Source organism: Ochotona curzoniae, unplaced genomic scaffold (assembly GCF_017591425.1).
Source record: "Ochotona curzoniae isolate NIBS_2020 unplaced genomic scaffold, NIBS_Ocur_1.0 scaffold_4683, whole genome shotgun sequence".
NCBI classification, from domain to species: Eukaryota; Metazoa; Chordata; class Mammalia; order Lagomorpha; family Ochotonidae; genus Ochotona; species Ochotona curzoniae.
Window position 1 is genome coordinate 1,119,774 of NW_024467121.1, and position 17,060 is coordinate 1,136,833.

At 39.3% G+C, this 17,060-nt stretch overlaps 1 protein-coding gene across 1 annotated transcript in view; it reads right to left on the reverse strand.

The window, feature by feature from the left end:
* Positions 1 to 2,054: 2,054 nt before the first annotated feature.
* The window catches only part of LOC121148078, a 30,758-nt gene continuing 15,752 nt past the window's right edge, over positions 2,055 to 17,060 (reverse strand). The window contains exons 9-14 of the mRNA XM_040968078.1: positions 14,522 to 14,550; positions 14,358 to 14,436; positions 11,791 to 11,957; positions 6,664 to 6,848; positions 5,221 to 5,446; positions 2,055 to 2,268 (exon numbers count right to left, since the gene is read on the reverse strand). Coding sequence (XP_040824012.1) covers positions 2,218 to 2,268; positions 5,221 to 5,446; positions 6,664 to 6,848; positions 11,791 to 11,957; positions 14,358 to 14,436; positions 14,522 to 14,550 — 737 coding nt within the window. The 3' untranslated portion in view covers positions 2,055 to 2,217. The remainder of the gene's footprint in view (positions 2,269 to 5,220; positions 5,447 to 6,663; positions 6,849 to 11,790; positions 11,958 to 14,357; positions 14,437 to 14,521; positions 14,551 to 17,060) is intronic.

Genomic DNA, 17,060 nt, shown 5'->3' on the forward strand with positions numbered 1-17,060 from the left:
AGGCCTAGGCGTTGAGGTTGAGAGCCAGGGACTGTGCAGTGCTGTACCAGGGCCCAGTCAATGTGAGATTCGGGCCTGGCTAATGTAGAAGCCCCAAACACTGTCACTCAGGGTGAGGGCTATCTGTTGTGGCTCACATGGGACCCAAGGCAGTAGGCACTGGCCTTCTCAAGGAGGACATGCCCCTGCTGGGCCAGTGCTTCCTGAACAGATGACATACGGGACTGGGCCCACCCCCAGCTGCCCACCCACCCAGTGGGCAGTGGATGAACAGGGTCTCATCTGGCCCCAGTCAAGGGCATAGCCTGTCCCATATGCCTTGAGACATTGGTCCAGGCCTTTGTCTCATGGGGTGGGGCTTCATAACCCTAAGAACCCAAGGGGAGTGAAACGAGGCTTCACCTGACTTAGCTCCTGCTGGGCACAAGTACAGTGGTCAGGTTAGTTGTTGAGACAGAGAAGATGGTGGACAGGGATTTTAGGAAGTCAGGCCAAGTGGTGAAAGCCTGGGCTGAGCAGCAGGTGTGCTAGACTACGCATGTCACAATGCCCCTGAGCTTCTGCTGGCCAGCTGCACCCTGGCTCTGCAGGGAGGTAATCAAGACCAACAGCGTTGTCATAGGCTACCCCTCTCACTCTCTTCCTGGCTGCCTGGAACTTCAGCTCAGTGGGCATGGTAGGCATCCCCTGGAAAGGGCCCCTGGTCCTGCAGCAGGGCCACCTCATCATGATCGGCTTGCTCATGGTCTTGGTGGTCACCTACCTGGGTTACTCTCACTGCCATCTCTGTATATGGTGGCCTGGTGGGGACAGAGAATTGTGTGCCAGGACAAGTGCTTGTGCTGCAAGGATGCAGGTGTTAAGGTGGGAGTGGGAGTGACCTCCCTTCGGAGGGACTCACCTGTTCTTTGCGGCGTCCCACAAGGAAAATGACTCCTCGTTTTGTCTAGTGCATGTGTCGTCTGGCCCCTCTCTCTGCTCCTGTTTGGGAATCACATCAAGGACTTCCCTGTCTTTATGGGCAGCTGTTTGACACACTGCTTCAGATACTGCTTTGGATGTTTGCCAAACGAAGGGTGTGGTTCAGGTCCCAGCCTTGCTGCTGGTTGCAGGTTGCTGCTCATCACAGCCTGGAGGGAGCAGGCAATGCCTCTATGAGTTTGCTCTCTGCCACCCATCCGGGAGGCCTAAGCCCACTTCCTGGCTCCTAGTTCCTGGCTAGGGTTACTGCAGCTCTTTGGGGTGTAAACCAGAGAATGAGAACGTAAGGTCTTTCATGAGTTTGATCTCCATCTCTTTCTCCCACCTCGCTGCCCCGCCCTTCCATTCTGTGACTCTTTTGAATAATTTCTTTTTTTAAAAAAAGTGACAATTTTCTAAAAACAATCACATTCAAATGGGATCCTTTTGTGATACAAGATACTATACACAATGGTAATCTTGGGACAGACTGAGGATCAAAAGCATGAATTGGTGTTAACTGTGATTCTGAAGGCTGTACTGAAGTCTTGTTCTCACTTGTAGCATTGGTGAACACTACACGCTACAGTAATCAGAGCTAGTAATGTCCTTACTGATTTACTCTCAAATGGCTTGAGGGGAAAATTCTTTGCACTAAAAATGAACTCTTCCCTAATTTGAGGATTGTTTCTAAAAATTCAATCAAAAATAAAGGACGAAAAGCTTAGGCAGTTGGACACTTGAGTATGGTAGTGATTCTGGCTTTCAATTGTGAAACCTGCTCAGAAGTCACTTACATATCCCTCTCTAGGAATGTTTTAAAGCACCAGGTAGGGCAACGTGTTGGACACGGAGGTCCTGATGTTGTTTGGGTGGCCTGCCATCCTAATCGGACCACGTGATGTTGAGTCCCACTTCTTTTCCAGAAAAGAGACCTGGATTGAGTTCTTGGCTCCTGGCTTTGGCCCAGCTGAGGCACAGTGCTTGCAGGCAGGTAGAGAATAATTGCAGCAGAAGGAGAAAAAACACACATTCTCTCTCTCTCTCATTGTCTACATTCCAAATAAAACAACAAAAAAATAAAATTACATGTGTGTATTATCATACACAACAGTTTAATGAAATTTTGACATCATGTTTAGAATTGAGCATCATTAAAATGTTATATGAGCAGTCAAGCAAGGGCAATTCTTATTTGCAAATGCTTGTAATGTTTTGAAAGCAAAACAAGCTCTTCACTTAGAGATGACTTTTCCTTTAAGTGTCTTCAGAGGAGCCTGGATGGTCTGGTTCCATCTCCAGCAACTGCTATGGAAAAAAAAAAAAAGAATTCTGTGCTTTATCCCAAATATGTCACAGTTAGCTAAGCCTAAATGTAAGAAAGTTGAGAACAATATCACTGCTCAGAAGAAAAATGTGTAACTGTGATACAAATTATATTATTTATAGCTTGCCCATAGTTGTTTATGGGATTATCATTCTGGGTTAAGTATCAGAGCTTCTGATTTTCTCATTCTTCATCTGTTTATTCTGCAAACATATACTAAGCAGTAAAATTATAACATGAAGATGGTACAGTCAATCCATGAATAATCATAAACTACAGTCCAATAAAACAGATGAACAGGGGATTTGCAGGCAGAGTTCTAGACACAATGCCAGGAGTAAAACAATGCAGTGCTGGAATACACAGAGGGAGCATGTCTCCACGTTTCATGTCAGTATTGTAGGATTTCTGGAGGAGGTGTCATGTAAGTTGATATTTACAAGACAGTAAAGAGAACAGACGTGTAATGTCTGATAGAAACATAATTAGTATGTTGACAAATAGGTGATGTTTTCTTAATACAAAGATTAAACAAGTCCTGTGCAAAACTCTGCCATTTAGTAAAATTCAATGATGATCTCTCTTTTTTTACTTAAATTGATCTTTTCATTCTCTACTTTTAGAAAATTAAAATTGTGAAGTGTGTTCGTCGTAGGTGTTGAGTACAGCTGTCTGGCCACCTCTTGGGACGCCCACGATCTGTAAACTCCTGGTTTGAGTCCTCTTGGACTTTGGATTTAGCTTCTGGATAATTTATACTCTGACAGGAGATGATGACCCAAAGATGAGGGTCTTTGCCACCCACATGGGATGTGGAGTTCTGAGTCCTAATTATGGCTAGACACAGACAGAATAGTCTTCCATTTGCTTTTAGTAATCTCTGTGACTAAATGTATCATGAACTGGCAAACCAGGGTCATATATGGAATATGTGGACACAATGGAGCCACTACATTAAGTTTCAAATAACCTAATTTTCAATATCTAGAAGTACTAAACTATAAATACTCCTTTTCCCATTATCTGGAAAATCAAGGGAAAATATTTCCTTAAAAAATATTCTATCATGTCTGCATTTACACTCTATCTTGTAAAAAGATTTATTATATGATTTTCTGGTAAGAACTAGTGATAATATTCTATATTTATACCATATTTAACAACTGACAGAAACATTTAATGTTCATTTTCACCTTGAATCCAACAGATCATTTTGTTAGTCCAAAGCACTTAGGCTTTTCTCATGTGTTATAGAAAAATAAAGGTTAATATAATGATATATGAAAGAACATCCTTCTCAAGTATTGCAGAAAAATAAAGGTTAATATAATGAGATATGAAAAAACACCCAGCTGGGCTTGTAATCCATGTGCTGAAACAGTCATTTAATTTTATCTCTTTTAAACTATGCAGCTCCAATGCTGTCTAAGAAACTTTTGATCTGCTTTTCTATGATTTATTAGGGTATGAGTCAGGTGAAAAACCAAGGTTGAGTGTTTAGTTAACAAGGGATATGATGCTTCTCTCAATGAAAGAGATCACAGAAAAATAATTCAAACTGTAAGTCAGTGTACACCAACTGAGATAAACTCTTTAAAGGTCAATACAGAATGAACAGCTAGTTGATCTAAGTATCCTTTTCCCAAAACAAGTTTTTAAAATATATATATATATAATTTCCCATCTAATCTGAACATGGTCAAGAATTTTATGTGTTAAAGTTGGGTCAAATGGTTTCACCAGCTTTACAACTGATACAATTTGTCATAGCTATGAGCTTTTTTTTTTCTTTTTAACATAATTGGACATCACAGGATTAGAATGGAAGGTTCCTTTATTACGTCTCCAGTGGAGATCGGGGCAGTATTTAGCCTTGCCCAGGATTTTGGGTAGGAAGAATATGACCTGTACTGCTTGATGCTAGTGTTATCTTTTTTTTTTTAAGTTTTATTTATTTTTATTGGAAAGCCATATAGACAGAGGGGAACAGAGACAGGGAGGAAGATCTTCCATCTGCTGATTCACTCCCAAAGTGGCTGCAACAGCCAGAGCTGCGCCGATCCTAAGCCAGGAGCCTGGAGCCTCCTCCAGGATTCCCACACAGATGTAGTGTCCCAAGGCTTTGGACCATCCTCGGCTGCTTTACAGGCAGGGAGCTAGATAGGAAGTGGGGCCACTGGGATTAGAACCAGTGCTCATATGGGATCCTGGCATGTTCAAGGCAAGGATCTTAGCCGCTAGGCACCACGTTGGGCCCGATGTTATTATCTTTTAAAGACTTGATACCATTGCCATCTTAAACATTAAGCATTCAAGCAATGGTAGCATAAACATAAGTGACACTTTATACACTCGAATTAGCTTTTTAAAACTGACCATTGTCTAACAATAGAAACAGCTTTAAAAATGGAAATAAAGTGCTATAAAGAAGACAATAAATTCGTATGTATTACTATAAGTAAAATGAAAAAAAAACTTATTGCTATAAGGGTTTTTGTTTTTTTAATTCATGGAAAGCACTTATCCTGGATTCCTTGGAATAATAAACATCCACCAGTGATGAAGTGTCAGAATGGCAGTCATTCATGCTTGATTAAGGCTAGAAAGCTTGGGATGGTATAAGGAAACCTAAAATATACTAAGAGGCCATCTGGAGTCAGATAATAAACCAATATATCTCAAAGCATATATTTGGTTATGTGGCAGACAGCTTCATTGTCTAAAGCAAATTTAAATGCACTTCTTCAAGAAATTTAGTATGTGCCTGTTTGGTCACATTCATTAAGTCAGTAGAAAGTTGCAAATTTATTCCCTTTGAATATTAGTAACTATAATTATGACACTTAACATATATAAGTTAGGCAAATTCAGTATTGCAATGAAATAAACATAATGTGAAAATTGAAACACAGAGGGAAAAAAAAATTTCTCACCATGTTTGAAGGGCTCATTGTGCTGCGATATGATGGCTGCCACCTTGGGTAAGGACTCTGCGTGTTCTCTTGTGCTCTGACGTGGGCACTGCGCAGTGAACTGTAGCTAGAATCTCCAATGTTAGATGACTGTGAAAGTTTCATGGGGAAAGTAGTGGGCAAGTAACTCTTCTGTTGTTCCTCTAAAAAGTGTTCTGTTTTCCCCACTGCTAAATTCTCATAAGTACTGTGAAGATCAAAAAAAAAAAAAAAACTCAATTTTTTATGAGCCTAAATGGCTTGTATTTTTTTTTAAGTGCTATAAGGGTAAATAAACTGTCCTTTGGGTGGTATTTGGACATTGAATGTATGTCAGAGCATTCCTTCTGCATGTAAACCAAGTTTTGGGTTGTTCTCAGGATGTATATTTCCAGGGCAACTATTCATTAACAAATGATCCTAACAAAGGAATAGGGACAGAACCGGTTACTGATGTACAGCCAATCAGGTAGGATTTGCTGCCTTCTGGAAAAAAACTTTAAAGATTTGAGGAAGCCATTAGAAATATGTGTATTTAAGCAGTGCTTATGTGAAATAAGGAATATGACTTTCTTGACTAATACCCATATCACAAGCCACACATATATCAAAACATCATGTTGTACCCCTTGCATATATATATATGATAAAAATGTTTAGAAAGCTATAAATATTTCTATTTAGGAAAGCTGTTTGGAGATTTAAACCAATCCCCTCCCAAAGAAACGTCCAAAGAGTTCATGTCAGCACTGCTCTGTGCCTCTCACACCTTCGGCCCATTTCCCGAGAGCGGTGGCACGGCAGGAACTGAGGGATGATTCCTTGCAGCAGCCTCCGTGGAAACCTGCAAGAGCCCGGCTGAGGACAATTCCTTCCGAGCTCCGTCAGGAAGGCGTCACAGGTAAGAAGTGCCCTTCCTGCCATCCACACACTCCCTGGGGATGAATGAGGTCTTAGTTCTACCCACTCTAGAAACCAACTTGCCTTTCTCTCTCTTCATCATTCCCTATTTCACAAAGAGGAAAAACAAGATGACTGGTCTCAAGCCACCCTCTAGTGGTTACCCCAGTGATCCCAAGGCAAGTACCAGACTATGCCAAGTGCTGGTGGCAGCAGTAGTAGCAATAATAGGAGCAGGAGTAGGACCTCGGGTTTAGGTTGCTACAACCCCGAAAACAGGTGCAGCTGTTAATATTAGGGTAAACTGTTTTGAACAAAAATTTTTAGGTTCTTTTTCTTTCTTTTGTTTATTTGTTTTCTTTTTTATTTTCTGGACAAAAATTTTTAATGGTAAGCTCATTTAATAGCATTGTATCATCTCCTTGGATCTCATTTACCACCAATCTAAGGAATCTGTCTCAATGACAATTATGCCTTCCCAGCAAGAAATGAGCAGAATTTATGTTCTACGCTTCATGGACTTACTTGTTCAGTTCAGATGACCATGCTTTGCCAATTTCTTCCTCAGCCAAATAAATTTGTTTACATTTATCCAGTATTTTTCTATCCAGATTTTCATGGAGTTTTTTCATTTTGGAGAGTTCGGTGTTTAGTTCTTCATTACTGTAGTTCTTCTGACTCCTTAAAAGTGTTTGAGAAGATGCCTGTGCCTAAAGCAAATTTTAAAGATATATTTTTAGAATTGTTAATCTGGATAATCAGTGTTATTTGTTTCCCTTTAGCTTTCAATCAGGGATTCTGAGAGGAATTTCGCAGATATGAAAAGGAAATAACACTTCAAAAACTTATCTCCAAAATCAAGTGAATTCTATCTAGATTGTAATGAAAACTGAATCATTCTTATGTTACTATCATGCAATGCAGTAATCAAAAAATAGCAGAAGCAATTCAAACATTAGAAATTGAACAATGTCATTTAACAACATTTCATGCACACTGTGTAATTTTTTTAAAAAAAGATTTACTTATTTTTGTTGGAAAGGTAGATATATAGAGAGGAGGAGAGAGCAAGATCTTTTGTCCATTGATTCACTCCCCAAGCAGCCTCAATGGCTGGAACTGAGCCAATCCAAAGCCAGGAGCCCAGATCCTCTTCGGGCTCTACCACACAGGTGCAGGGCCCCAAGGATTTGGGCCATCCTCAACTGCTTTCCCAGGCCACAAGCTGGGAGCTGGATGGGAAGTGGGGCTGCCGGGATTAGAACTGGGTGCCCATATGGGATCCCGGCACATTCAAGGCAAGGCTACTGTGCCGGGCCCGACACTGTGTAACTTTTAAGTGACAATTTTTATTTGGTATAGAGGAGCAGCAGCCTCTCCCCATAGAAAAATTTATTGATATGAACTGCTTACTCTTCTGAATGAAATGACTTTTAAAGTTGTCTTGTCATTCTTTGGGGCTTTCCACAAAATAAGAACAGTAACTACAATAGCAGCAACAAAACTTGGGACTTCAAAGCAATCAGGTTGAGAGGAAATCATTTTCTTTAGACAATCATTATTTGATTTTTTTTTTAAGTGATTAGTGTGAGGGCCCAGCATGGTAGCCCAGTGGCTAAAGTCCTCATCTTGCATGCACCAGGATCCCATATGGGTATGGGTTCTAAACCCAGTTGCCCATCCAGCTCCCTGCTTGTGGCCTGAGAAAGCAGTCAAGGACGGTCCAAAGCCTTGGGACCCTGCACCATGTGGGAGATCCAGAAGAAGAGGCTCTTGGCTCCTGACTGCAGATCAGCTGAGCTCCAGCCACTGAAGCAGCTTGAGGAGTGAATCAATGTACAGAAAATCTTCCTCTCTCTCTCCCCTCTGTAAATCTGACTTTCCAATAAAAATAAAACTTTTTTAAAAAGTGAGTACTGTGTCATATATAAATCACCTGGCTTTTCTTCCACGAGATTCCCTCTCCTGACTATGAACTGGTTTCTCCCGAATAAAAGCTGGCACAGATGTTGAGTGCCTTTTGCTGGGTTAGGAAATGTGATACAATTTCCACTTGAATTTCTCTAGAGAAGCTCATCCTTAGAATCCAGCCACTATATGATAAGGGAGCACAAGCTACAAGGCAAGTCATCATATAGAGCGTCTTACCAACTTCCCCAGCTAAACAGCCAACAGAAAGCCAGCTCAGTAACTAATTACATGAATTAGCAAGCCTCTAGATAGTTAAAGTCTCTAGTTTCCAATCACCCCAGATGGAGCTAAGTGGAGGAAAAATGAGTGGCCCTACATAACAACACGTGAACAGCAAGTTGCATTAAGACTCTGTAGTATTCTTGAGGTAAAGTGATAGAGAAACAAACTGCCATTCGTTATGTTGAATCCCTAAATGCCTGCAAAATACAATTCTTTAAAGATTTATTTTTTATTGGAAAGTCAGATTTACAGAGAGAAGAAAGCTCTTTCAAGTGGCTGTAATGGCCAGAGCTGAGCTGATCCGAAGTCAGAAGCCAAGAGTTTCTTCTGAGTCTCCCAAGCTGGTGCAGGGTCCCAAGGCTTGGACCATCCTCTGCTGCTTTTCCAAGCCACAAGCAGGGAGTTGGATAGAAAGCAGACCAGCTGGGACACCAATCGGTGCCATATGGGATCTCAGCACATGAAAGGTGAGAACTTTAGCCACCAGACTCTCATGCTAGACCCCATTACACACATTTTAAACAAAAACATAGATCTGTGAGAGGGGCATCAGAGTGCTTGGGAATAATATCTGCCTGGGAGACAGCAGTAATAGTGCAAGGAATTCTTACCAATAGCCAAGATAGGGAGACAACTAGAAAGTTGGGGGAAAAACAGGAAAAGAAAATAAGGCATTCATCTAATGAAATGGGATACTATTCATCTAATGAAACTGAATCCACTTCCTAAAAAATGGATGGAACTGGAGGACCTGGGGTTAGATAAAGTTAGATACAGAAAGCCAAATACTACGTGTCAGGATATTAAGCCATTCACTGTACTGGAATTTTGCTTTTGTTCATATTTTCTCATTCGGTTATGTTTCTTTGAATTTATCTTTTAAAATATGAAGTCCTCCTTGTACATGATAGCATGCCCTTCTTTTCCCACATTATGATTGTCACAAATCCCATGTTGTGATATTAGTATCCATGTTTTTAATACTATATATGTATGCTTAGATAGTATATATCTACATGTGAAGTCAGTGTGGAAAAATGTTAAAATTGTTAAATCTTAGAAAGAAAAAAATTATATTTAAATAGTTTATTGTCCTCAAAATACTTATTTTCTTTTCCTTGTTCTGACAGTTTTTTTAAAAGATTGATTGATTTATTTATTTTAGAAAATCAGATATACAGAGAGGAGAGAGAGAAAGATAGTCCATCCTTCCATCCATTGATTCATTCCCAAGCGGCCACAACTGCTGGAGCTATGCCATTCTGAAGCCCAGAGCCAGGAGTTTCTTCCGGGTTTTCCGCATGGGTGTAGGGTCCCAAGGCTTTGGGCTGTCCTTGACTGCTATCCCAGGCCACATGCAGGGTGCTGGATGGGAAGTGGAGCAGCTAGGATTAGAACCAGCGCCCATATGGGATCCCGGTGTGTGCAAGGTGAAGACCTTAGTCACTAGGGTACCACTCTGGGCCCGTTCCAACATTTTCCTGCATTTCATACCCATACGATTTTATGGGTAACCATTTGGAAGACAGATACATTTGATTAAGCATCAGAAATTAGGAAAAGTTGCTTTCTGAACTACAACTAGATGGCAGAAAGAACATGATTCTGTTCATGAGAATTTTGTAAGCTGAAAATCACAATAAATCAGATAGAAAGCAAACCTCTACATCTTTTTTAGTTGAACTTTTGCCTCTCCCAAATGACTAACTTTCTTTCACAAAATTTAATTTTAGGGAGAGGAAGAAGGAGAGGGAAAGAAAGGGAGAGAGAGGGGAGACAGAGAGAAACACACAATACATTTTCCTCCGCTGGCTTATTCCATAAAAGGATGCTACGATCACGATTGGGCCAAGCCAAGACTTGCAGCTGGTACGTAAGTGCAGGTCTCCCACATGAGTGGGAGGAACTGAAACATCTGAAGCACAACCTGCTGCCTCCCAGAATGTTATTAGCCGGAAGTTGGAGTTAATAGCAGAGTTGGGACATAAATCCAGATATTCTAAATGTGGGCATTCCAAGTGGTGTCACCCTCTGGGGCAAATTAGCTTTCACACCTTTATCATTCTTAAACCTTTCCATTTCTTGCTATAATTCTTCATTGGTACATACCTTGATGTTTATCACTAGCTGTAGAAGAATGTACATTTTAATTTTTAAAAAAATGTTATGGTCATATCAACTCCTGGTCTTGTTTCTACTGTAACTACTAATCCTTGGTTTTTTTCTTATGCAGTTACATCTTGTTTAGCATTAACAGTCATAAATTGATAAAGTATTTTGGGGAGAAAATTAAGCCACAATTTAAACTTTGCAGTATATAGTGGTTAAGCATGGTTTTACAGAACTTTGCATTTTAACAATTAAAGAGTAGAAAAGTTTTAGGCAGGTGAGCAGGGAAATCTCGTTGCTTTTTAATTCCACATATCTTCAAAACAGTTGCTTGGGTTAAAAAAATAGTGAATCATTTACTACCCTTTTCATAATCTAAGTTATCTCTTAAATGATGTTTGAAGATTGCTGGTTGGCATATTCTAGGGACCTGGATAAAAAAATGAGATGGAAATGCCTTTTCTTTTTTTTTTTTTTTTTTTTTTTTTTAAAGATTTATTTTTATTATTTTTTCATTGGAAAGGCAGATATACAGAGAGGAGAGACAGAGAGGAAGATCTTCCGTCCGATGATTCACTCCCCAAGTGAGCGCAACGGGCCGATACTATGCCGATCCGAAGCCAGGAGCCTCTTCTGGGTCTCCCACGCAGGTGCAGGTTCCCAAAGCTTTGGGCCGTCCTCACTGCTTTCCCAGGCCACAGGCAGGGAGCTGGAAGGGAAGCGGGGCTGCCGGGATTAGAACCGGCGCCCATATGGGATCCCGGGCGTGCAAGGCGAGGACCTTTAACCACTTGCGCCACCGCGCCGGGCCCGGAAATGCCTTTTCAAGACTAGTTTTTTTTTCCCCCCCCAAGAAAGGTCTGAACAACCAGAGAGATGGACATTTAAGCATGGCATTTTTATGCACACAATAAAGTGTGTTATTTGTGGAAGCAGAGGACATATCCTCTGTTTCTAAGTCCTTTTAATTTCTATTGAGATTTTTATTCCAGATAGAAAAGATGAAGATTAACTCAGTTTCAAGATGATATGTCCCTTTTATATCAGACTGTGCATCTGAATAAAAATTAACTTTATGTAATCAAGTAGAAAATTATCATGTATGAGGTTTATAGAAATGGAAGCCCAAGCCATGTTGAGGAATTTGTTTATTTCTGTTTCAAGGATAATGGTTAGCCACACCATACCGGAAACTCAAAAGTTTTATAACTAGTGAAATATTTTAATTAACAATTGAATTATCATTTAGTCAGTATAAAAGATAGCCTGAAAGCTAATTTCACTTTGTATATACTATGCTGTTCAAGTAAACAAATGAGTATTAAACCAGAAAATTAAATAATGACATACCTGTAGCTGTTCTATGCTTTTACTTGATGTTGTTCCCTTGACACAAAATGATGGATAGCATCTGCTACGTTGTAATCCAGATTCCGTGCTTTGCTGATTGAGAGCGTAATAACTGTCATACAACTTCTTGGACACGTCCTGTGTTGGGTCTGTTTTCTTGTAACTATCTATAACAGCAAAAACACATTATTCGAAGCATATTTTGCATTTCTTTGGCAAGGGGAAACTCCAGATCCAAAAGGTTTTCTGGATCAGTGTATTGAGGCACATGTCCACTATCTAATCCAACTGGTTTTCTCTTGGCTTATCTTTTTTGTCATTTGCCTGGCAGGTCCATACACTTAACTGCACTACATAGTACCTCTAAATGAAACTACAGTTTTTATTAAGAAGGTAGAAATTACATTTTTATCTTTAGCAATTGAAAGTTTAACTTAAGCTTACTCTCTAACTGAATGTATACCTTAAAACACACTTAGGAATGCTCAAAATGTGAATAAAATATGTAGGGAGATACACATTACAGGCCCAAAGCTTATTCCACCATTTGCAGATTCTACCATTCAACATGAATACTAAAAATGTCAGAAGCAAAATTTAAATTCATAAGAGACACACATAAAGTCATACTGTGCACTACTTTCTACCTCATAGCAATACCTTTTCAATAACATGTAAACCAGATTGTTCATTGTTCATGTTCCACAATCATGCTTATTACACCTTTATCAGTGTATAAACTCCTTCTGTTTGAAGGATTTCCTCTATAGAAAATTTCCTTTTCTCTTTTAAGACCTAGTTCATGACAGGAAGTATTCCTTAATTATTGGTATTTTCCTTGAGAAAACATGTGTCTCTTTCCTAGGGCTACCTTAGAAAAATATTGATTTGGGGCCTGGTGCGGTGGCCTAGCAACTAAAGTCCTCAACATGAACACACCAGGATCCCATATGGGTGCCCAGTTCTAATCCCAGAGGCCCCGCCTTCCATGCAGCTTCCTGCTTGTGGTCTGGGAAAGCAGTCGAGGATGGCCCAAGGCCTTGGGACCCTGCACCCACTTGGGAGACCTGGAAGAGTTCCTGGTTCCTGGCTTCAGATTGGCACAGCTCTGGCCATTGTGGTCACTTGGGAGGTGAATCAGTGGATGGAAGATCTTCCTCTCTGTCTTTCCTCCTGTCTGTATATATCTGACTTCACAATAAAAATAAATAAATCTTTAAAAAAAGAAAGATATTGATTTGAATACCGAATCTTATCATGGAAACTATAAATTATTGTACTTCATGTCTACCCTACTTGATCCCAGACTATGTGAGGCAATCTTTTACATCAACATAGCATGATCAGTCTTCATTTTACTTAATAACTATTTATTGAGTTCCTCCTATGTATAGTGATTAGGAACTGAAGCATGTAAATAAATGTGACAATGATGAGATTTTCTAAACTTAACACCTAAGATAAGACTTAAAGGCTGACATTAGAAGCTAGAGAGGCAAAGAAGCAACAATTTGAGGATAGACTTTCCTATAAAACAGGGGTCAACATCAGGCAGTTCAATAATGCCAGGGTAAAGGGCAGACAGCAAAAGGCTAAAGACATGGAATTCAACAGAAGACAGATTTTGAAATCCTTATATGTAATTAAGTATGTTTGGTCATTAATGTTTTGAAGAGCTCAAGGTCATGTCATAGTTGCAGAGAGACCATTCTAGGTGCTGTAGGGAGGATGATATTATTTTGTCTTGTTACCTTATTTCATTTTCAGTGTACAGTGGGGTTTTTCAGAAAAATGACACATCACACCACCACGAGTTTTCATGGTTAATGGATTATGCTTCTAATGGCTATTGGAATACATGAATATGAATGCTTATACTTAAATTTTTTTAGTTCTAATTTGAATAGAATAAATATCAAAATATTTTTGCAATCTTCAGAAATGCTAATAGTATAAAATGACCCTAAGCTTAAATTATTTCAGAATCACACTTTTAAGATGTTGAGTCTACCAGAAATCACAGAAGAATGGAAGAATGATGAAGTATTTTTCTCCTTTTTATGTAATCAAATACACACACACACACACACACACACACACACACACACACACACACACACGAGTCTATCAGGCCATCAGATTAAGATCAGCATAATAAAGCCCTGAGTTGAAACAGTTATAGTTAAAAAAAAACAGACAAGTTAACAAATAATGCTTTAGGTAAAGATCAGAATTCCAGAGCATCTGAAAACATTAAAATTTTTTACTATTTTAACTAGTGACTGTGAATCCCTAATAAAGATAAGGATTCAAAATTTGGAACTTCAGAATATCAAACCATGAAAGTATTTAGAGATATCTGAGTTAACGCTTAAAATGTTTAGCATTCTTTCTGTTAGGCTGATAATTATATTTTCCAAAGATGAGTATGAAAAATCATGTCTACATTATTTATGTAGATGTCCATCAGACTTGAACAAAAAGCATTTTGCAATATGATGACTGGGGACACTTCAGATATTTTAGTGCATTTCTTTTCACAGTTAAACTTGTACTGCCAAATGTACCTTGTCTGGGTGTTTGTATGGCCTTTGCTGTTACAGATTGATCCTGAGCAGGATCTGCTGCATACTCTGACATGCGGAACTGTTTAGAGACAAGATGGTTAGTCATCTATTATTTCACATAACTTGCAATTCATAACTCAAGATAAAAGTATAAAAGCCATTACCTTTAAAAAGGAAAATTTGTCACGGTCTTCTACAAAGCAAAAAGGACATGTAATCAATTATACAAATTATGCCTGGAGCTGCAAAATATTAGTGCAGAGTGATTCTTACCAAGCTAAGAAATTATTATTTTAGGTATGGAGACTTGTGTATGCACGTTATGTTAGGACAGCAACATGACAGAAATATTTTAAAGAAAACATCCAAATCAGAATTAGAGCAAAACAGTTCTTGATGTTGGACAACACAGAATGACTATAGTTCACAATCTCCTTATATACATACTTAAGGACAAATAAAATAAATGATCATCAAGTTGCAATAATGGCAAAGATAGGGAAATGCTGAATATCCATATTTGATTAGCAAGCATTCTATACGTAGGCAAGGAGAGCCTTTCATCTGACAGTGGTCATTTCTATGTTTATATCATAATTTGTGAGCCATACAAATTTATCAGCTGAAAAAATGAGGCTGTTTTGAGTCTTGCCTGCAGATGCCTTGGCAGGGCCAGAACACGTGATTTTGTGGATCCCTGAGCCAGATATTCCCCGCCCCCTGAATTTGTACTGTGATATTCCACTAGATCTCACAAGTCTGCACAATTATGGTTAATATAGTTAAGGTTCACAAAAGAACTGAAAAATAGGCATGTGTTTAACAAAACATGCAGTTACATTTCAAAAGTATGCTGATGTTTTAGATGATTGTAAATAGAACAGTGCACATACACTGACATGGGCATGCTGAATACTGGGGAGAAAGTTGATCATTAATCAGAGGAAAAAATAATTGGCCCATGAGAAGACGTATGAAGGCTGATGGTAGAAGCAAGAACATACCTTTCCTGGAACACATGAGAATCATTCAGCCCAATACACTACTGCATTTTTCAACATTTCCTCTTATATAGGAAGTACATATTTAGCTGAGAAATTCTTACAAAATGACCAACTTGGACATATACTTGTAAAAGAATAGATATGAATAATAGTCATATCCATATCAGTTACTAGTGTGCTTATACTTCAAGTATCTCCCAGTTTAGCTGCCTTTTTACAATGACTTGTAGTATTTTGGAAATACAGAATGGCAGAAAGGGAAGGACAGAGGGACAGATAGATTCTCTGCATTGGTTCACTCCCCAAATACCCAAAATGCGCAGGTTTTTAGGTGAGGTTGAAGCCAGGAACCTGGCATTAAATCTAGATCTCGCCCATGAACTGCAGGATCCCAAGTACTTGGGCCATTGTCCACTTCCTTCAAGGCACATTAGCAAACGGTGGACCAGAGTGATGCAGGAATCCCAAGGCGTGGCTCAATCAACAACTCAGTAGCCACACTGCTAGTTTAAGGTAGCATAAATTTTTTTGATACCCTGATGCAAGAGAGTACATAAAAGCTATCTAACAAATGCTGTGTAATAAGATGACAATATTTAAGTTTCTACATTAAGAGGAAAAAAAATCAGACTGCCACAAATTATTGCCATCATGTCATGTTTCAACATTAGTGCAATATTTATTGAAAACTATATTGGCATGAAATATATGACCTCCAGTGTATGTTTTGTTCCCAAAAAATAATTTGAGAAGTCTTTAATTTTTATAAAACAGCTACCTTATAAAATTACCTATAGAAATAGAAGGCAATGCTTCAATTTTCAAATGAAGCTTATTTGAATCTCTAAGATCTATGTCCTGTCATTCCTGCTGGAGAGCTCTGGAGAGGACATGAGTGTCTATACTTGATCCTATTGCTAGCACACATCCTGGTCCAGTCATCTCTGGAGCGGCAATGACTTGATCTCAGTGGGAAGATGCTGAAGGCACTGGAAGTGAGTTGTCTGACGTTTCCTCACCTCTTTATTTTCTTCCAACTTCCTCATTCACAATTCCCACTTCCTTAGCATAATCTTTGAATCTGTGGTCTACATTCCTCCCCATCAACATTCCCTTTTATGGATTAGCCACACCTTTTCCTTCCTCTATGTTTAGCACTAGTATTTACATCTATAATTTCTGTCTCTTCTTCTCTTTGTGCCTTTCCCTCTGGCTAGAAACATGCTAAGAAATCAAAATCATGCTTTCCCTCCACTCTATAAATTCTTAAACGCTTGCAAAGGTTCTTCTTCAACATTTTCCTGAAGGGAAACCCATATCCTTGCTACTTGGAGTAGGCTCACTGTGCACATCACCCTAGAGCTTCACAGAAATGCAGAATCCCACGTCCAGGAAGGTAGAAAGTGCACATTGAACAGGGTCCCCTGTTCTTCCTAGTTTGAGCAGCTTTACTGAGTCAGCATCCCCATTCCTTTCCCCTATTGACCCTTTTCCCCATTGAACCCTAAGTTCAGCCCTCTTATTTCCCCAAGCCTTCTTATCCCCTGTAACTAATATCTAGTTTTTCCAGTTCAAGTTTGCCCTTCCTGATAGTATCCCATAAAGTAACAACATTTTATACAACGTTGGTTTATCTGCATAGGTGGCTGGCCATCTACAAATTATTTAACTTTTTACCCCCCACTACATAGATCTCCTT